Source organism: Aspergillus sydowii (assembly GCF_001890705.1).
Source record: "Aspergillus sydowii CBS 593.65 unplaced genomic scaffold ASPSYscaffold_14, whole genome shotgun sequence".
NCBI classification, from domain to species: Eukaryota; Fungi; Ascomycota; class Eurotiomycetes; order Eurotiales; family Aspergillaceae; genus Aspergillus; species Aspergillus sydowii.
Window position 1 is genome coordinate 842,145 of NW_024467872.1, and position 20,224 is coordinate 862,368.

Genomic DNA, 20,224 nt, shown 5'->3' on the forward strand with positions numbered 1-20,224 from the left:
TCTTCTCACACAGCGGCCTTCACTGGCCCAGTTTGGTTCTCTAGCTGGACAGCGGTTTCGCTCGTTTTCTTCTTCTTGTCAATGTCTCGCGTGGTGAGGGCTGTAAGAATGGCCAGGCCACCAAAGACAACTGCGATTTCATAGACCCGCTGATATGACACTGCATTTGCGTCTTTGACTGCCGCTTGCACGGCGTGAATGACCTGGTCGGTGATCCCAGGTATTTGCTGATACGCGGCATCTGTATTGGTCTCTGCGGCGGCAAGGAGGGCAGATATAGAGCCCTCATACCCGGACTGACTAGCAGCGGAGCGCACATTATCGCCGATAATACCACTGTAGGTGTTTGTTTGAATGGCTGTGTAGATTGCTGTGGCAATTGCGCCACCGATCAGTCTGAACGTGCACAACAGTCCTTGGCTGATTCCACTGGAGTTGAATTTTAGTGGAACTGAACCTTGGAGATAAGGAGAAGGGGACTTACATGTCCGCCTGCGATTCAAGCCCGAGAGACATCATGCCGAATGCGAGAAACTGCGGCGGTGTCACCGTGGCTGCAACAATGATAATCGTGGCAATGGCCTGCGCCTTGTCATGGACACCGACTGATCCCATGGATCCGATCATGCCGGTCTGGACTACAAGAAATCCGATCATCTGCCACCGCTCGTGTCCGCATCTTGGTACAATAGTGAGGACCATTGTGCCGGCCAGGATTGTCCCAAAGGAGACCATGTTCGCATAGACGCCCTGGAGCGTGGAGTCACCGGTTGGGACGTAGAGAAGAGTGGACTGGCGCGGCCACAGACTGTTGTAGTAGATATGTTAATTCAAGATTTATTCAAGTCGAGGTGAGCAGTGTCCAAGTCTTACATGTTCATGCTGTAGTAGAGCATTCCACCAACAAAGGTCACGGCGATGATCGACGAGAAGCTGTACGACGGTTAGGGTGTACCAAAAGTAAATTTAGATAGACATACTCGCGCCACTTTCGAAATAGCCTGGGAGGCAGAATGGGATATTCGAGGTTGGCATATGTTTCCCAGCATCCCAGCAGCACGAAGAGAACTGCAGAGAGAACGATGGAAGCAATAACAGCAGCACTCTTCCATGGATAGTTACGGCCTCCCTGGTGTCCAATTATCAGCCACTTTTATATCCAGAGGAATGAGGAGAGAAATACCCAGTTCAGACCTAGAAGAAGCAGGATGCAAGCTGCCAGGAATAGCAAGACACCGATATAATCCAGAGCAGCCACAAGCTGCCTCCTGGTTTTCCCGTCGTCGCGATGCTTCGTTTCAAAGGACGGCGGTTTATAAAAGAGAAAGAGGGCAATCGCTGTGAAGGCCTCAAAGGCAAACATCCACCAGTAGCAGACTCGCCAGCCCAGTTTGGCATGCGTGATGAAGGCATATCCGATCATAGGACTGAGCATCGCTGGGATGTTCGATATTTCTACGCATCCTGGAATTGCCCGTCAGCAGACAAATGCAAGATTAAACGGAAAAGATTACCTAGGATGAACAGCCGACGTTCATTTGGCACAATCTCTTGCACGCTGGCGAAGATCATCTCGCCAAAGCCACCGCCGACGCCCATCAGGACGCCGGCGCCTATCATCTGGGGGATGGTCTGGCCAGTGGCCCCTACTACTGCACCAATTGCACCAAAGACTGCACCAGAAATAAGAAACCAGCGGCGCCCGAAGATGTCGGATAGACGGCCACCGACGGTAACGACGACTGCTGCTCCGAGATTCCAGCTGGCAGACAAGAATCAGTCTTGCCTCGTATTCAAGGAAGGGAATGGGGCTCGTACCAGATGGTTATCCATGGATAGTTGGGATCCGGTCCAAGGTCTGCATTGATGCTCGAGAGGATGACAGCGGGCATTAATTGGGTGAAGAGGTAAGAGTTGTATAAAAGGCACAGGGACTGTCAATCAGCACATGTCATTGCCAATCTGATTCAATGCAGCAACTTACGATAATGGCCATGATCGTCTGCGGTGCCAGACGTGGCTTTTTTTCACTCTCAATCGCCTCCATGGCTCCAGTACTGCCTTTGCCTTCTTCATCGTGAACCTGTTCGATCTTCTCAGACGACATTGCTAGGTGGTGTGACTGTTGAACAGCCTGCAGTTATCGAGTATGGGTAGTTTATAAGTCAAGATCAAGGTGTCAAGCACATGGGAAGTACATAGTTATGCAGAGCTGTCAGGATCTGGGGATCAATGCCAGATCTGACTGGCAGGCCGGTGCTTTTCCCTGGATAAAGACTTCCGAGCCCCAGTTCTTTGTTAGTTCACTCCACTTGAGTCCGGGGTAATGCGGAGAATCGCCTTGTAGTTTACTGTGGATGCATGCATTGATTGTATCTGAATTCCGAAGCCATATTGGTTATTGCTAGCACTACAATACAATAATAACATCCCTAAACTCGCCCTCTGTCCAGGAAACGCTTGGGCAGATCTACTGTCTTCGCCCGGATATACTCCATAAAGTTCTTCCCCAGTGTATCATAGCTGGAGCACGCATTATACTCGCCCTGCATGTGGTCCTTGAGCAGGAAATGGACCGTGCGTATGTTCGGAATCTCAAACCGATCGATCCGCTTGCCATTGTACTCCTCTGGCCCCAGCAGCTCGATGATCTTATTGACCGTCAGGAGACTGCGTAGCCAGTCCCACTCGTCATCATAGCGCACGAAGAATCCGCCGTTGCAGTCGGACGCCTTGTCGCCACTGCGTCCAAGGACGATGTATCCCAGCGGTGCCCGGACTGTCTCGCCAAAGCTGGATAGGTCAACCGGGTTTGCGGTCTCGTAGCTGGGCTGCTGGCGAGGGTACTCGCGTGTGATCTTGGGTGCCGGAATGTCGATTATTTTCTGATCGTCATATAGGAAATGCAGCCGTTGCCTGAGTGCAGTCTGTGGCAACAGTGCAGGCCAGTAGCGGTAGTATGGCTTGCCCTCAGCTTGTCTCATGTCGTTTCCAAGAGAAGCGCCCTGTCGTCATCAGCAACACGCCTTTTCTATGGTCTGCGACATACATACCGGGACACCCTCGAGGAAGGTCACCATTGATCGCCGGAAGAAACCATCTGGATTGCTCATTCGCAGGAGGTCTCTATCGCGAGACTGGGCGAATATGCGGAAGTCCACTGTCGCAAGATCTTGATTGCGCGCGTCGATGGGCGAAGAACCGTTGACATGGAACTTGAGCAGCGTAAATTTCTTCAGGACTTCAGGGCCCAGTGATTCACGGATCTGGTCTTCAGTAAACTTTGCCTTCTCCTCGATGTCCAGCCCGACAAGGTAGACGTGGTACTCGGCCTGGTAGCCTGCGGGTGCGGTGATCCTGATCCTATTAGCCCTGTATATTACCATGGGAAACGAGGGCAACATACCCAACCTTGGCTGTCGGAGGGGGAGGAAGTCCCTTGACACCGGTGATCCGAACTTGGTCTTCACCAACCTGCTCCATGCGGATGCCCTCCAGCTGCGCGGTGACATCGGAGTTGTAGTACAAGGGCCCCTGGATTTCGTAGACCAGCTGCGAGGTCACAGAGCCGACTGTGATGCAGCCACCAGTATTGGCTTCCTTGGTCAGAAGAGTCTCACCGTTATGCTCAATGTGGGCGATGGGAAAGCCGACATTCAAATGCTTCTTCGCCCGTAGGAGATCCTTGAAGGCCGAGTAGTAGCCACCGCACACGTACGAGGCGCATTCAATCAGATGCCCAGCGACGAGAGCACTGGCCAGCTCGTCAAACTGTTCAGGCCCCCATTGATGCCACCATGCGGCCGCTCCAATTGCTGGCGATGCGTCGGCAACACGTCCGCAAATGACAATGTCAGCGCCTTCTGTTAGGGCTTTGGCGATTCCAAGACCACCCAAGTATGCTTGGGCACAGACGGGCTCGAAACCCCATTCTTCAAGCTTCTTGCCATGAACGAGACTTTCGAACTTTTCACCCTTGCCGACCAAGTCGCTAACCGCGTCCGTCACATCGTCTCCCTCCAGCCAGGCCACTTTCATGGGACAGCCGGCGTCCTCGCACTTCTTCTTGACCAGCTCCGCCAGGATCTCGGTATCACTGGCTCCGGCATTGACTGCTAGCTTGACCTTGTTGTTATAAAGATGGGGGATTGCGGGTTCGAAGCAGTCAATGAAGTTCTCTGCGAACATGGCAGTCTTCACCCGTTCCTCCAGCGAGAGTGACTTGGCCTCTTGCTTGTTGCGCACTTTTCCGACGCCATGGACGGTCATGGTCATTTCGGAGAGCCAGTCCCCAATGATAATATCGCACTCGCCATTCTGGGCCAGCTGGCTGATGGCGCACACTCTGTCCGAGAATCCGCCGCTCGCGCCGCCAACACGCACTGGGCCTCTCGCTGTTGCTGCTGGAGACATTTTACCTGTGATATAATGAGACACCTTGCATTCGGCGAATATGTGGAGTTACCATTGGAGTATTTAATAGGATTTTGAACTATCGTGAAGACAGTGACGGACATCATTCTCCCAGTCTCCGGGTATTGTTTTCCAGATTTCCAAAGAAGACTGACTTCTTGGATTGTCTACTGGTCCGAATATAGGGAAATATGAAGAGCAGGTCTTATGCGGTTACTGATTATGTTAGATTCTATTGTTGTAGTATTGCTATCTAAGACTATCGTCGTATCCAGCTATTGAATGCCTGCCACCCACTTCACTCCGTCCAGCATTTGAGCCAGGAACTGCTCACGATGTTTGTCAAGATGCTTAGAGGGGAATGTCCAAGAGTAATGGGGAAACCCAGGATAAGAATCGTAGGAAACAGGAACACCGTCTCTCTCCAAAGCCTCCTTCATCAGGACTGCGTCGTCTCGCAGGGTATCCAGACCACATTCGGCAATGTACACCTTCTTCAGCTGCTTGAGATTCGGATGTAGAAGACACGACGTGTACTTATCATCCGGCGGTGCACCGTAGGCCTCGAAGAATGTCTTCATCGCAGCGGCAGAGTTCACGGTGGAATTGGCATTGACATCGTACGCGGTGTACCTCGCCTTTGATTCCTCAGGGACAGCGTCTCGATGCACGGTGATAGGGACAAGAGAAACGACACCCTCGATCTGCTCGCTGCGTCCCTGGTCGATCACCTTGAGAGCGGCACCAAAGGCCAGATTGCCTCCTGCTGAGGCCCCGATGATCACAGCAGTCGATGCGTGCAGATTGGCAAGCACCCAGTCTACTGCGTCCACGCAGTCATCGAGCGCGGTCGGATATTTGTATTCTGGCGCGAGTCGATATGAGACACTGACCAGCGTCATTTCGTGGTGCTTGCTGATGAGGCGACAGATGGCGTCCTCCTGGTCGACGCTCCCCATGGCCCATCCTCCTCCGTGGAAGTAAATGCCCACGGGCTTGTTCGCTGTTGTCCCAGGAGGAGTATACACCCGGAGCCAGAAGTCCCTGACGGTGATGTCTTGGGTGTGTACTGTCTGGTCTGGCTCTGGCAGCTTGTACTTGGTTAACATGGTCTGTATGATCTCTGCCCAGCGATTCTGGATATCGCTGAGCGAGCCATCCAGAGCGACAGACTCGCCGAGTTCATCGAGGAACTGCTTGCTGTTAGTGACGAGTTGGACACTAGTCTTGGACTACTTGCCTCGCGCCACGCTGGTGCACATTTTGGCTTCGTCATATTGTATTTGAGCAGGGTAGAAGTGTCGCAAAAGAGATGAGTGTACTGTTAATTTGGCGGGGTTGTTCGTTCATAACTGTCGTTTGTTCTGCGGTAGAGCACTGCCTACCAATATCCGCGCCTTATATCGCGCGTATTCTGCGACAACAACCTCGCCTTTGATCTGCATTAGATTTCTTGAACAAATCCATCTACCCGAGGACCTTGATACTTCTAATTAGAGTCGCCATGACGGGAACGACACCCGACACCTCGGCGCTGCCGTTCAGCAGATATCCAACATGGGCGATCGAAAAACTACGACCGATCGCTATTGAGAAGATCCAGGCCGTCCACGACTGGGTTGAGACGAAATGCATCCCAGCACAGGGAATCATGAAGGCGCAGCTGGCAAAGGACCGGTGGAAGATGCCACCGCTGATGAAGGAGCTGCGCGCTGAGGCGAAGGCGCGCGGGCTCTTCAATTTATTCCTACCAAACCACTTTGCAGAGTCTCCAGGGCTTACGAATCTGGAGTATGCATGCTGCGCAGAGCTTATGGGCAAGGTGTATTGGGCGGCGCAGACGATGAACTGCCATGCGCCAGAGACCGGAAACATCGAGCTGCTTGCGAAATACTGCAATGAACAGCAGAAGGAGCAGTGGCTCAAGCCGCTTCTGAGAGGAGACTTTGCCTCTGCATACTCAATGACCGAGCCTGACGTGGCCTCGTCGGATGCGACGAATATCTCGATCAGGATCCGCCGCGAGGGAGACGAGTACGTGGTCAACGGCCGCAAGCTGTTTGCAAACGCCAAATGGAACCCCGAGGTTAAGCTGTATATCCTGATGGGATGCACAGATCCGACGAATCCAGACCCCTGGAGGCGCCATTCCATGCTGCTGGTGCCGAGTGATACACCCGGTCTTCGCATGCGCCAGAACCTGTCGATCATGGGCTACGACTGCGCTCCGGAGGGCCATGGCGAGTACATCTACGAGAATGTCCGCATCCCATCCTCGAATGTTATCCTCGGCGAGGGGCGAGCCTTTGAGATTGCGCAGGGCCGGCTGGGGCCGGGGCGCATCCACCACTGTATGCGACTGATCGGGCAGTGCGAGCTGGCATACGAGTACGCTCTTGTTCGCGCGACAGACAAACGGCAACAGCCTCGCGGAAAGCTCATCGGGCAGTTCGATAGCAATATCGAGCGGATTGCGCAGATGCGACTGGAGTTGGATGCGCTACGCCTGGTGGTCTTCAATGCCGCGCAGACAATGGATGCCTCTGGCAACAAAAGCGGCCGATATGTCATTGCACAGAGCAAGATCCTGGTCCCGATTGCAGTGGCCAGGATCATCGACGAGTGCATGCAGCTCTACGGGGGACAGGGCCTCACGCAGCATACACCATTGCCAGAGATGTGGACGTACGCCCGTTTTGTGCGTCTCGCCGATGGACCAGATGCGGCGCACCGTCACCAGGTCGGGCGAGACCAGCTGAAGACGGCGGACAGTGTTCTGGCAAGGCATGCGCAGTATTTTGAGATTGCGCAGGAGTTGAAGAAGCAGTTTGGACTGGAGGACGAGCTGGCAGACGACTGTACTTGGGAGTATATCAACATTCCGGGTGCCCAGCCCAAGCTCTAATTACATTGAACAAGAGGCTATACAAACTAGATTGAATAAAAATGTTAGATGCATATATGCGACCGGTTGAACGCGTAGTGAGTACTGTTGGCCGAGGTTATTCAGGCTGGTTAACGTTATCCGGACGCTGCGGGCATCGCTCGCGCAGAAACGGTCTTTTAACATGTACAAGCCGAGAGATTTTCAAGTGAAATTCGAAGAATCAACACCCTCAACAAGTACACCATGGCGTACAGTTCGGTCTTCCCCCCGCTGGACATCCCCAGATCGAACATCCTGTCGTATCTCTACCCAGCAAACCAGACAGTCTCTAACCAGCCGATATGGATCGATGCCAATGACCCCAGCAATTCCCTTTCGCCTCGGCAGATGCTGTCCTGGGTGAGACGACTGGGATATGGGCTGGACCGTCTGGGGGTAAGCAAAGGCGAGGTGGTCATGATATACACGCCAAACCACATCTTCGTGCCGGTCGCATATCAAGGAATCGTGGGATCAGGGCGCATCTTCAGCGGGGCGAATCCGATATACACGCAGTTCGAGATTGAACACCAAATTAAAGACGCTGGCATGCAGACAATCCTTGTGCATCCCAGTTTGGTGTCTACGGCTGTGGCTGCTGCATCGCGAGTTGGACTTCCAAGGGACCGCATCTTCCAGTTCACAGACCACCCTTGCGCGCCCAAAGAAGGAGTTTTGGACTGGAGAAGCATGATTGGGACTGAGGAAGAGGCCAGCAGGTGGAAGTGGGACGAAATGGTGGACTCGTCTGGGTCGACGCCAGCTACGATCAACTATTCCTCTGGCACGACCGGCCTGCCCAAGGGAGTCTGTGTCTCCCATTACAATCTCATCGCAAACGTGGAACAGACAATCTTCATGCGCGATCGAGAGCTGCCCCATGCGCTGGTGCCTGCCAGTCGACCGGAAGAGCGATGGGTTGGGTTTCTACCCTTATACCATGCATACGGTAGGATTTACTAGTGCCCTTGACGTATTTGCCAGTTCTAATATAGATCAATATAGGACAGCTGTACGCCTGTCTGATGGCCCCGAAGCTAGGGTTTCCAGTCTACATCATGCGCAAGTTCGTCTACGAGGAGTTCCTGGATGTCATCCAGCGATATCGCATTACCCATCTACAGGTGGCCCCTCCTATCCTGATCATGCTGGACAAGAGGCCTGAGACATCACGGTACGATCTCAGCAGCGTCAAGAATATCCTCTGTGGCGCGGCTCCTCTCTCTTTAGACCTGCAGAACAGAATCCAGAAGCGCTTCCGCACGAACGTCGTGCAGGGCTGGGGAATGACAGAGGTGACATGCGGCGCAATCCATGTCCCCGGTGGTCGCTACGACGAGTCTGGAAGTGTTGGCCTGCTGGATCCGAACTGTGAATGCAAGCTCTTGGACGAGGACGGACGCCCGGTGCCAGCTGGTGAGCCTGGAGAACTGCATGTACGAGGGCCTAATATCTGCCTCGGATACTGGAGGAACGACGAGGCAACAAAGGCGAGTCTAGATGGCGAGGGCTGGCTGAAAACAGGGGATATCATGGTCGTCAAGGATAACTGGTTCTGGGTCGTGGATCGCAAGAAGGAATTGATCAAGGTCAATGCCCTGCAAGTATCCCCAGCCGAGCTCGAGGCTGTTCTTCTCGCCCACGACAGCATTGCAGACGCTGGAGTAGTCGGAGTGATGCTTGATGGACAGGAGTGCCCGCGGGCCTACGTGCAAGCAAAGGACGAGGCGCGTGAGAGGCTCTCTGAGGTGCAGGTCCAGGAATACATGAAGGAGCGTGTAGCAAAGCACAAGCAGCTGACTGGGGGCGTTCAGTTTGTCGACGAGGTGCCACGGCTGGCCAGTGGGAAGATCCAGCGAAAGACCTTGAAGGAATGGGCGCGCAAAGATGCTGCCAGTATGCGAGCAAAGTTATAGAGCCTAGAGTATTAAGCTTAATGTAGTCTGTCTGTACCTGACTCGTAAAAATGCATAGCAAATGATAAGACAGTGCACAGCAGACATGACAATAACGGGCAGACATGACAATAACGGCCTTGGATATTGATTCCCAGCAGCTGCTGAATTCTGCCCAGTCTCGCTGTGCTGCTGGTGGCTCATGGAGAAACTTCTCCGGACGGTAGGCCACACGTTGCTCGGCAGGATGCACTAGAAATCTGATATGTACTTGAAAAGAACGTGAGAACGCCTTGATATCAGCTACCTGTCGCATCGTGTTTTTGTCTCATGACTGACGCTCGTCGTCGCTTTTCTACCCTGAATATCCGTCGCATCGATATCCTCTGAATCGCCAGCCCTTTAGCGACGCCAGAAAAGTATGACACGATCTGCTACAAATGGGACCACTAATGGTACCCAGAACGGCACTCATAATGAGTTCACATACCCAGAATCCAACCCCAGCGGCGCATACAAGGTCCTGGATCAATACCACTCGCAGCCGGCCAAGCTGAGAGTCGCCTGTGTTGGCGCGGGTGCCTCTGGTCTCTGCCTTGCGTACAAAATGGGAGCAATGCTCGAACCCGATTCCTGGGAACTGACGTTGTTCGACAAGAATCCGCACTTTGGAGGCACCTGGTACGAGAATACATACCCCGGCGTGGCCTGCGATATCCCCTCCCACCTCTATACCTTCTCGTTCGACCCGAATCCGGAGTGGTCGCACTACTTTGCGTACGGAGATGAGATCCAGAGATACTTTGAGGGGTTTGCCGAGAAATATGACCTGCGCAAGTACATGAAGCTGAATAGCAAGGTGGTCGAGTGTCGGTGGGACGACGAACAGAGCGTCTGGAACATCACAGTCGAGGATACCCAGACCAAGGAGCAATGGCACGACTGGGCGCACTGCGTGGTCAATGGGACAGGGATATTGAACTCGTGGAAATGGCCAGACATCGAGGGGTTCGAGGACTTTGAAGGACTCAAGATGCACTCTGCAGCATGGGACCACAGTGTTGACTTCAAGGACAAAGTCGTCGGCGTTATTGGTACAGGATCTACAAGTGTTCAGGTTGTTCCGGAGCTGCAAAAGGTCTGCAAGCAGGTTCAGGTTTACATGAGAAGCCCGACATGGATCAGTCCTCCATTCGGTGCTACGGCTCTCACGCAGGACCTCCGCCACGGCGTTGACAATGATCCTGGATGTCGACAGTATAAATTCACAGACGAAGACAAGAAGAAGTTCAGAGAAGACCCCGAGTATCACCTAGCTTTCCGGAAGGGCATCGAGGCTGAGATAAACGGGCTGTTCGGCATGTATACCCAGGGTTCGGAGCTGTCCAAGATGTTTAGGGAGGTAATCACCGAGGAGATGATGCGAAGAATGGGCCCAGGCCACGAGGAACTCAAGTCATTCATCATTCCCAAGTTTGCTCCTGGCTGTCGACGTATCTCCCCGGGTGATGGCTATCTCGAAGCGCTCGTCCAGCCCAATGTGCAGCCTGTCTTCGGAGATATCATGAAGGCGACCAAGAATGGCCTCATGGCGAAGGATGGAACGGAACACAAGATCGATATTCTGGTTTGCGCCACTGGCTTCAATGTCGCCTTCAGGCCAGCATTCAAGGTGATCAATGGCGAGGGCAAGTCCATCCAAGAGGACTGGGGGGAGAGCGTCAACTTGTACTTTGGAGTCTCTGCACCCAGGTAAGTTTATTGAGTTGTCGTCAATACTTATACTGATAAAACTATAGATTCCCTAACTATTATACCGTCGTCGGACCCGGGGCAACATGGTCGAGCGGGACTCTGCTGCCCTCGATCGAGACGACAATCGAATACAGCGTCAAATGCATGAAGAAGATGCAGACAGAGACAATCAAGTCCATGTCCGTCAAGCAGGAGGCGCTGAACGACATCTACGAGCACTTCGACGAATTCCACAAGAACACGGTGTTCCAGGAAGGCTGTCGCTCGTGGTTCAAGGATGGCAAGATCAAGAACCGCGTCTACCTCTGGCCAGGGCCGACTATCCATTTCCTGAAAACCATCAAGGATCCACGATTTGAGGACTATGATATCAAGTACCGGTACAGGAATCGGTTTGCGTTTTTGGGGAATGGGCCTGTCAAGGCTGGAGTCAAGCAGGATGCGCTAGGGCTGGCGACATATGTCCGCAACAGCGACCATGACTGGGCTGTTGCTTAAGCAGTATGAGTAGTGTCACATATTTGTAGCATTTGGCCTTAATAGCAACATAAGTATTGACAAGTTTGGACCAGCATGATGAATTTGGGCTATATCGTTTGGGTGCTACCAGACAACAATTATTCGTATATTTCCAGACTCCAGAGTAGTAGCATCTGGAAAACAATAGCCGGGTCTACAATCCAAAAATAGCAGAGAAAAAAAAGATCCCTGTGAACATCAAAGCGCTACAGGGTACTCTGAGCAGATTCGCCTAAACAGACCCGACTATTAGCTGATAGAAATAGACAGACCTGCAACTAGTAGAGTACTTGTTAGCTGGGCCTAAGTGCATATATATCTAGCTTGCTATTACTACTTTTGTATCCCTTGCGAATGGCGTCTCTACTGCGAGGCACAGGCTTCATCACCGGGGCGGCGTCTGGTAAGCCAAACCACTCTGTTGATTATGGATGGACTGACACTGGAAATAGGAATAGGCAAAGCTACGGCATTCTCGTTCGCCAAACATGGTGCCAGTCAACTGGCCCTGGCGGACATCAACCTCCCAGCCGCAGAGAAAGCTTCCAAAGAGATCGAGTCCAGGTTTCCAGGCACAAAAGTCATTCCGCTGGGCATCGATGTGACTAAAGAGACATCGATCAATGATGCGGTGGCTGAAACGGCTGATCGATTTGGTAGGATCGATTTTGCAGTGAACAACGCTGGCATTGGCGGGCCGGCATCCTTGTCTGCAGAGCACAGCGTCGATGAATGGAAGAAGACGATCAGTATCAATCTCCACGGCGTGTGGATGAGCAGCCGGGCTGAGATCCGGACGATGCTGCAGCAGGAGAAGAGGGAGGAGTAAGCATGCTATTTTGTGCCTTGTTCATGGCTAACTTCTGCAGTTCTCCCCGTTATAATCGCGGCGTTATTATCAATGTCGCCTCGATGTATGGGATTGTGGCGACGTCGCTGAACACTCCTGTAGTGGCATACACAGCATCGAAGCATGGAGTGGTTGGCCTCACGCGGGCAGACGCCATTGCATATGCACCCAAGGGCATCAGAATCAACGCTGTCTGCCCTGGATACGTCGCGACACCGTTGGTGCAAGGAACAATGCGGTCTGCAGTGATACAGAAGGAAATCGACAAGATTCCTGTGGGCAGAATGGCGGAGATGGAGGAAATCGCAGACCATATAACCTTCCTGGCGTCGCCATTGAGCAGCTACATGTACGGTGCCTCAATGGTAGCTGATGGGTGAGTGATCAGAACTTCCTTCTATACAACGAGACTGACCGGACAAGGGGATTTACGATTCAATAATGAGGACTATATTATCACTATCAAACAATCCTAACCAACTCCTCGGGGAATTTGCACTGAACAGGGCTCGCTTTGAAGTACATTAATACAAAGGTAACTATCCAACAGATAAGAGAGAAAAGAAAAGAAAAAGAAAACAACGTTAGCTGATTATCTCGGTCCAAATATTGTCTGGCCTGGTACCAGGGGCCTTCCTCTTCCCCTGCTGTCCTCGTATCCGCGAGTTTGAAGGCGAAAAGCCCGAGTCAGTAGAAGCTGTAATCCTGTGAGAGGAAAGCCCTGATGCTTCAGGGATACTGCCAGGAGCTCCCATTGTGCTGTCAACAACTGCCGTGCCCTGCGCGGTCCGGTCAGCGTCGTCCACAAGATGCATAAAGTCGCTGTTCATACTACCTGGCTCAATCGTCGCGTCGTTTGCCAGCCGGAAGAACGACGGCGTGTCGGCACTGGGCCAGGGGGAACAGAAGGCTGAGGGCGAGCCATGGCCGGCCATGACATTGTTGATGGCGAAGCGATCCGGCGCACTGAAGATGGACCAGGAATCGTCCATGTTGGCAATGCCGCTGTCGGCGATGAGATTTTCCTGGTCTGTATAGCGGCGTGCAGCGGGCTTCTCTGCCATTGACTGATAAGTCAGGGCTGGCGATGGCATGATTGTCGACATCGCGGCCGTTGCAGGCTTTGCGAATTGACTCTCGCCCGGCCATGAAGTTGACTGCATGGCGTGTGTATTCGCGGGAGTCCGAGTGGATGGCCCTCTTTTTGATGGCATATGGTCTGGCTCGCTGTCGCAGTCTGCTGAGCTGCCTCGACGCGCTGGCACCGAGTTGGACGGTTGTAGGGCTGGCTGAAGCTCTCGGAGTTCTTGGAGGACAGACTTGAGTATGGCTGCCATCTGTTCAGCCGGTTGATATGCCTCCGTCATGTCATCCAGCACGGCCGCGAGGCATTCCAGGTATCTCATGTGGCGGTCGTTGGAAACCAGGTCGGTGGACGAGGCTATAGCAGCAACCAGCGCAGTGGCCGCATTCCCGGCATGCTGCAAGCCGGTCACGAAGATGCGTCTCGTGTCGAATCGCTGGCGCTGCTGCCAGAATATCTGGGCTATGCGACCGGCGCATTTTGTACAGGTTGCGTGGGAAAGCGCCGACATATGCTTGCCGGCTGGGTCGGAGGCGCCGTCCTCTCCTCTACGTTGGCCACTGCTGTCGAGAATGTCGTCGTAGCCCGCAAACGGCCGATGCAGCATGATCATGGTCGAATAGTACTGCTGATGCAGCAGGAAGAACGGCGGAGGCGCTGAGCTGGCGTTCTCTGCAGTGTATCGCAGGGTCTGTGGCAGGCGGGCATACCATCTATCCAGCTCGCTGTCCAGGGCTGCCATGCGCAGGTGCAGGACCCGATCGATATCCGGGTTGCGACTGGTCATGTTATGCTGGATCCCAGTGATCTTGCCCCCGAGCTCCATGAGTTCGAATAAGGCCTGGTATATCTGCATCTCGAGGCTCTTCTCCGGGCCTGGCTGCGACGTGCCCAGCCGGTCGAACTGCTGCGAGAGCTCGTAGATTTCCAGGTCGTCTGGCTTCAGAGCTGTTGGCCGACCGAGAAAGAGAGCCCAGTATCGGTCAAAGATTACACACGCCCACAGCGTCATGCGCCCGATCTCGATGTCGCTCTGGGAGAGGCCACAGCCGGATCGGTCGAGATGTAGACCAACATCGAAGCACAGTCGATATGCCATGCCAGAGTACAGCCAGCCGACATTATCACGACCGCAGCCGACCTCCAAGTCACCGAGCAGAAGCAAGGCAGCGATGGAGGGAAGACCACCGGGTCGCTCCATCTCGTAGTCCAGCATATACTTGGCCTCGCGGTGGAGGAGCGACTCCCTGCCAGCGAGAGTAATGCGCACCATGTCTGGCCGCTGCTTGTCTGCAAAGCGGTATCCAGCTGCGAGGATGCAGATGTGCAGGAAGCCCGAGTAGAACGGTCCTCCACCGGCTTCTCTGCCTTCTTCGAAGGCTTCTTGATCAACTACGCGGATTACAGAGTTGTAGTATTTCCAATATAGCTGCATCAAGTAGTCCTGAGAAGCCTGCGACAAGGTCGACAGCACTCGCTGGGTCCGCCGACTCTGCTCTCTCGCCTGCCCCCGACTCTCCTCCGACTCTGCAGAAGGATCCAAGTATATATGGCAGTTCGTGGTCGGGCCAAAGTAGCGCTGGCGGCCTGCCAGCTGGTCAAAGCTGACATGACCCCGGGTGGACAGCAGGCGATGCGTCATGGACGCCTTTCTGGTATGGGACCCGGAGGGCGAGCTGTGTGGGTTTGAGGAAGTCTGTTGCTGGAAGAGGGTGTCTGGATGGGGGAATACAGGGGGGTCGGGGGAAGGAGGCGTCTCGACAGCGACATTGTGCGAGTCGGACTGCGCGGATGGGGACGAGTTCTCGCCAGAAGCATCGGTTTGGCTATTCTGATTTGGCTCGGAATTGTGTGTCTGGTTTGCAGATTGGGTCTCTTTCTCCTGTAGCGCAGACTCCAGCTGCTGGATGCGGTCTTGCAGTAGATTCACGTATGCTTTGGAAACAGGCCTAGCAGGTCAGCCAGATATACAACCAAACAAACAAATGCATTGCTACGCACTTTCGCCGCTGGTCATCGTTCTTGATGATGCATTCCTGCCCGCTGTCCAGACATTGCGTACACGCGCCCTGGCCCGTATTGACCACGCACCTTGTCCGGCGCTCTCGGCAGGCCACGCAGGCAACAGACGCTCGATGGCGCGGTTTCGACGCAGTCTCTGTGCCTGAGCCGGACAGATCAGGCTGACGGTCGGCAGATTGAGCAGTCATGGTGGCAGTCAGAGTGTGGCAGAAACCCTGTCAGGTTATCCCCTGCTGTGATCATCTATTTAAGGGCTTTCCCCGCATTATCTGGCGATTCCCGAGGCCCGCAGTGAAGCTTGCGAGTCAGTCTGGGTGTCTCCACGTCTAGACCTGATTCAGACGCTCTTTGTGCGTCCTGCAGGCGCAGGATTGGCTGCAGGATGGGCAGGATGGGCAGGATGGGCGCCCAGTTGGAGACACACGGCTGGAAAAGGAAACCCTACTGGCTGGCTGGCTGGCTGGACCAGTGGACAACGTTTTCCTCGCTGGATCGTCTGGCCTACTATAAGTCGCTGGATGCAGTCCAGCTATAAGTCGCAGCAGGCAGTCCAGCTCCCCTCCTTGCCAAAATAGTCACCAGCAAGATGCTCGACTTCTCTCGCAACAAGCTGCCCACGCAGCTCTTCATCAACAACGAATACGTCGACCCAAAATCCGCCGCCGTCTTCTCCGTATCCAACCCCCGCGACAACTCGCTTGTTTCAGACAAGGTCCCCCTGGCCGGTGCAGACGATGTTGACGCCGCCGTTGCCGCTGCAGAGGCTGCATTCCCCCGGTGGAAGGCCATCTCGGCCGCCGAGCGACGCGCAATCCTGCTGAAGTTTGCAGACCTGGTGGAGAAACACGCAGAAGTGCTTGGAGAGCTGACCAGGATCACCCTCGGTGCCCCGTACCAGGCCTTTGGCCGGTTTGAGGTCGGCCTGTGCGCCGAGTCGTTCCAGTACAATGCCGGCTGGATTGACAAATTCGCGGGCGAGGCGTATCCCCAGGAGAATGGCTTCATGCGCATTACACGCAACGAGCCCCTCGGTGTGACTGCAGGCGTTGTGCCCTGGAATGGGCCCATGGGCACTGTCGGTCTCAAGGCAGCACCAGCCCTTGCGACCGGCAACTGCTTCATTCTCAAGCCCTCGGAGAAGACCCCCTTTGCGGCGCTGGCCCTGGGTCCGTTGATTCGCGAGGCTGGATTCCCTCCAGGTGTCTTCCAGGTGCTCTCTGGCGACGGCACGACAGGCGCCCTGCTGGCCAGCCACATGCGCATTCGCAAGGTCAGCTTTACCGGGTCTATTGCGACGGGCAAACGCATCCAGAAGATGGCAGCAGAGTCGAACCTGAAGCGTGTCACCCTTGAATTAGGTGGGAAGTCGCCCGCAGTGGTATTCGACGACTGCAATCTGGACAATGCAGTGACCTGGTGTGTCAATGCGATCACAGCCAACAGTGGCCAGGTCTGTTTCGCCGCGTCGAGGGTCTACGTGCAGGAAGGTATCAGCGACGAGTTCACCAAGAGATACAAGGCCGCATTGGAAGAGCGCGCGAAAAAGATCAATGACCCAGAAAAGGACGACACCCTGATGGGCCCTCTGGTCGACGAAGCCCAATTCCGGCGTGTCAGTGGATTCCTCGAGCGTGGCGTGCAGACTCATTCTCTGCTCACTGGCGGCCAGCGCGTCGGCGACAAGGGCTTCTACGTCCAGCCGACTGTCTTTACCGGCGTTGAACCCGGTGCAGAGCTCTACCGAGAGGAGATCTTTGGCCCAGTGTCCATCCTGAACTTCTTCAAGACCGAAGAGGAAGTCCTGCAAAAGGCCAATGCCACCGAGTACGGCCTGATGGCGGGCGTCTTCACGCAGGACATCAACAAGGCCATGCGCGTGGCCAGTGAATTCGAGTCCGGCATGGTCGGCATCAACTGCATCAGCCTGAACTTCCTCAACGTGCCATTTGGAGGCTCCAAGCAGAGTGGCCTTGGTCGTGAATGCGGTCGCAACGCGCTGGAGCACTTTACTGAGCCAAAGACTGTCATGATTAACCTGACTTACTGAAGAACGTGTACTTATGAATGGATGAACTTTCTTATATTTCCGAAGTTATTATACACTCTTTCGTAGACTGACGGGAGGTATAGCGCGGTGATATACAAGACAATATATATCGTTACCTCCAACATCTACACCACATTAATTATTTAAGAACTGCCTCCTGCCCAAACCAAGAATGTGAATACGGCCAAAGGAAGTAGCGTCAATTATTCTCGTTCATAAATCCCCCTGAGTAGAAATGAACACTGGCTCTTCGGAAATAGATGCCCGATCTCCGTCCTGCTGTCCAGCTCGCGAATAGCATCACGAACAAGCGTCTACTGAACAAGGAGTGGAGAAAGCCAAGCACGCCTCATTTTTGGCCCCTCCTCTTGAAATCATCGTGCTGGAGCTGAAGAGTCAACTGAAAACTCCCATGTGGGGAACAAGTTGTCCAAACAAGAGGCAAGGGCTATGGTTTGGAATCTCCACCCTCCAGGATACTCCGCGCATGCCTAAGCATACTACAGTAAGCCGTTTACTAGGAGCACTACGACCTCTTCAAGTAAATATCCATCGGCTAGTTGCACCTGGACATTGTCTAACATGCAATACTTGGCATAGGCCAGGTTATAAAGCAGTTTTTTATATGTTAACTAACGGTACAAGTAGATTAAGCTCTACTGGCAGTCGGTACAACAGGCAAAAGCTAAATCCGTGGAAAAACGGTGAACGCAGTGCTCTCTGGCTGGCGTGTCCCAGACTTGTTCAGGATCCGCAGTCTCTTCCCCCGACTCATGTATTCCCCGTCGTCGTGGTCGCGGATATAGTAAGCCCAGTCGGCCGTTTCATCAATCTCAGTCTGGCTGTAGCCATTGCCCATCCACGCGAACCGGTTGCCGTTATACTTGACCTCCCAGTCATCGAGTCGCAGCTCGTCCATCGCCTCGATATAGTGCAGGGTTGACCCCGGCCACAGGGCTGTGACGGGGGCGTCTGCCTGGTTGGCCTTGTACCACGAGCGGCAGCCGTCCGCCCATACGGTGTTGCGCATGAACTCGTCCTTGAAGGCGATAAAGTCCTCGACTGCTTCAGACCGGGGCGCGAAGCTCTTGATGTTCGTCGTTTGATACCGGTCAATCAGCTTCATCATATGGTCTGCTTGGGCCTCTGCGATGGGTTAGAGAAATTCTTCAAATTAGGGGACTTTGGGACTCTCTTTACCAATTGCAGACAGGACAGGACCATTGCCAATAGGACTGTTAGGACCCAGGAAGGTCAGATAGTTGGGGATGCCAGCAGCAGCGATGCCAAAGTACGAATGAGGTTCGTCCTTCCACTGGTCCTGCAGATTGTTGCCATTCGGCCCAATAATCGGGAATCGGGGCCTGAACGAGGTATCAAAGCCAGTGGCACAGATCAAGACATCCACTGCGTACTCCTTGCCGTCATCGCAGATGCAGCCTTGCTCGGTGACCTCGTCGATGTTGCCGTACACGACATTGACCTTGTCATCGCCCAGAGACTCCAGATAACCGACTCCGGGCGTGATGCGTCGACAGCCGACAGACCACTCAGGGATGAGTACCTTTTCCAAGTCCACATTGTGCAGTTTCTCCTTCATCTGCTGGGTCATGTATTCTCGCGTGTCTCTCTGGCCTTGGGTGTCGCGTAGGAAGATGGCGAATTGGCCGTTCATGCCTCGTTCGATGCCCCGGCGGTACTCGGTCAGTGTCTCAGAATCCCTTTCAAAGGCCTGCTTCTCCTCCGCCGAAAAGATGTGCTGTTCAAGGCCCTGAACGGGCGACACCCATGTTGGCTCGCGGATGAATGTTGTGATCTTGCTGACCTCGGGGAGAATAGCCGGCAGCACCTGGATTCCTGAAGACCTGTACAGGATTAGTTATGCCTGTGGGTATGTGACTATTAACTTACCCGTTTCCTATCAGCCCGACATGTTTTCCTTTTAGCGAAATCGAATCATCCCAGTTCGCTGTGTGAACCAGCGTCCCCTTGTAGCGCTCAAGGCCAGGAATGGCCGGCCATCGCCATGAATTCAAGATGCCACCGGCGTTAATGAGGATATCGCACGAGTCGTTCCACTGTCGGCCAGATTCTAAGTCTTGGACATGCACATCGTAGCTACCTTTCTGGTCGTCCCATACGGCCCCGATGACTTGGTGGCGCATGCGGCAGTACTGGCGCAGCCCGTACTTGCGTGAGAACGAGTCGAAGTAGTTGAAAATTTCTTTACTGCTGGCGTAGGTCCCGGACCAGTCGGTCTTGGGCTCAAATGACCAGGTGTAATTATGCGACGGCACATCGCAGGCGCAGCTGGTCGAGTCAGTCAGTATTATCGTAGAATCACTACAGAGCCACGCAACGTACCCTGGATACCGGTTCTCGAACCATGTTCCAGAAAGCTCCGGGTTCTTTTCATAGATGACAAGCGAGAAATTGGAAAAGCTTCGCTGCAGCTTGTATGCAAATAGTAAACCAGATGCGCCAGCCCCAATGCAAATGATGCGGACGTGGCGCTCCGTATGGATGGGCTGGTTGGATTGACGGTAGTTCGCAGCCATGGTTGGTGGTGAAGATAAAATCTGGAGCAAGCGTTTGACTTCCTTCTAAGGTACCTCCTATTATAAATGCCCTGGATGTGAGGTGAAGAATATCTTGATTAGCGTTGCTGTATAACCTCGGGCGGTTGTGCTCAGGCTGAATACGTCCGGATGGG

At 53.8% G+C, this 20,224-nt stretch overlaps 10 protein-coding genes across 10 annotated transcripts; 5 read left to right on the plus strand and 5 right to left on the minus strand.

Moving 5' to 3' along the window:
- Positions 1-5: 5 nt before the first annotated feature.
- Positions 6-2,107, minus strand: ASPSYDRAFT_94096 (uncharacterized protein; the record flags this gene model as incomplete). Its single annotated transcript, XM_040852933.1, has 8 exons — positions 6-429; positions 485-808; positions 874-933; positions 981-1,129; positions 1,184-1,464; positions 1,515-1,762; positions 1,819-1,934; positions 1,985-2,107. 8 exons carry the CDS (start codon positions 2,105-2,107, stop codon positions 6-8), a joined length of 1,725 nt encoding a protein of 574 aa, XP_040698148.1.
- A 325-nt stretch (positions 2,108-2,432) lies between these two features.
- ASPSYDRAFT_61623 (acyclic terpene utilization AtuA family protein) lies at positions 2,433-4,413 on the minus strand (the record flags this gene model as incomplete). Its single annotated transcript, XM_040850012.1, has 3 exons — positions 2,433-3,005; positions 3,054-3,357; positions 3,407-4,413. The coding sequence occupies 3 exons, from the start codon at positions 4,411-4,413 to the stop codon at positions 2,433-2,435; spliced, it is 1,884 nt and encodes a 627-aa protein (XP_040698149.1).
- Positions 4,414-4,688: 275 nt separating this feature from the next.
- ASPSYDRAFT_81986 (alpha/beta hydrolase) lies at positions 4,689-5,689 on the minus strand (the record flags this gene model as incomplete). The annotated part of the gene is made up of 2 exons (XM_040851121.1): positions 4,689-5,606; positions 5,654-5,689. The coding sequence occupies 2 exons, from the start codon at positions 5,687-5,689 to the stop codon at positions 4,689-4,691; spliced, it is 954 nt and encodes a 317-aa protein (XP_040698150.1).
- Positions 5,690-5,917: 228 nt separating this feature from the next.
- Positions 5,918-7,318, plus strand: ASPSYDRAFT_1162492 (uncharacterized protein; the record flags this gene model as incomplete). Its single annotated transcript, XM_040840107.1, has 1 exon — positions 5,918-7,318. The coding sequence occupies one exon, from the start codon at positions 5,918-5,920 to the stop codon at positions 7,316-7,318; it is 1,401 nt and encodes a 466-aa protein (XP_040698151.1).
- A 225-nt stretch (positions 7,319-7,543) lies between these two features.
- Positions 7,544-9,255, plus strand: ASPSYDRAFT_94100 (acyl--CoA ligase; the record flags this gene model as incomplete). The annotated part of the gene is made up of 2 exons (XM_040852934.1): positions 7,544-8,288; positions 8,345-9,255. 2 exons carry the CDS (start codon positions 7,544-7,546, stop codon positions 9,253-9,255), a joined length of 1,656 nt encoding a protein of 551 aa, XP_040698152.1.
- A 400-nt stretch (positions 9,256-9,655) lies between these two features.
- Positions 9,656-11,660, plus strand: ASPSYDRAFT_1162497 (flavin-containing monooxygenase; the record flags this gene model as incomplete). Its single annotated transcript, XM_040840108.1, has 2 exons — positions 9,656-10,986; positions 11,034-11,660. The coding sequence occupies 2 exons, from the start codon at positions 9,656-9,658 to the stop codon at positions 11,485-11,487; spliced, it is 1,785 nt and encodes a 594-aa protein (XP_040698153.1). The 3' UTR covers positions 11,488-11,660.
- Positions 11,661-11,862: 202 nt separating this feature from the next.
- On the plus strand, positions 11,863-12,887 carry ASPSYDRAFT_81987 (SDR family NAD(P)-dependent oxidoreductase; the record flags this gene model as incomplete). Its single annotated transcript, XM_040851122.1, has 4 exons — positions 11,863-11,911; positions 11,961-12,333; positions 12,378-12,734; positions 12,782-12,887. The coding sequence occupies 4 exons, from the start codon at positions 11,863-11,865 to the stop codon at positions 12,798-12,800; spliced, it is 798 nt and encodes a 265-aa protein (XP_040698154.1). The 3' UTR covers positions 12,801-12,887.
- ASPSYDRAFT_1162509 (uncharacterized protein) lies at positions 12,872-15,655 on the minus strand (the record flags this gene model as incomplete). The annotated part of the gene is made up of 2 exons (XM_040840109.1): positions 12,872-15,391; positions 15,444-15,655. 2 exons carry the CDS (start codon positions 15,650-15,652, stop codon positions 12,943-12,945), a joined length of 2,658 nt encoding a protein of 885 aa, XP_040698155.1. The 3' UTR covers positions 12,872-12,942.
- A 395-nt stretch (positions 15,656-16,050) lies between these two features.
- On the plus strand, positions 16,051-17,520 carry ASPSYDRAFT_211289 (aldehyde dehydrogenase family protein; the record flags this gene model as incomplete). The annotated part of the gene is made up of 1 exon (XM_040844010.1): positions 16,051-17,520. The coding sequence occupies one exon, from the start codon at positions 16,051-16,053 to the stop codon at positions 17,509-17,511; it is 1,461 nt and encodes a 486-aa protein (XP_040698156.1). The 3' UTR covers positions 17,512-17,520.
- A 676-nt stretch (positions 17,521-18,196) lies between these two features.
- ASPSYDRAFT_61630 (flavin-containing monooxygenase) lies at positions 18,197-20,069 on the minus strand (the record flags this gene model as incomplete). Its single annotated transcript, XM_040850013.1, has 4 exons — positions 18,197-18,657; positions 18,712-19,376; positions 19,423-19,821; positions 19,876-20,069. The coding sequence occupies 4 exons, from the start codon at positions 20,067-20,069 to the stop codon at positions 18,197-18,199; spliced, it is 1,719 nt and encodes a 572-aa protein (XP_040698157.1).
- Positions 20,070-20,224: the final 155 nt, after the last annotated feature.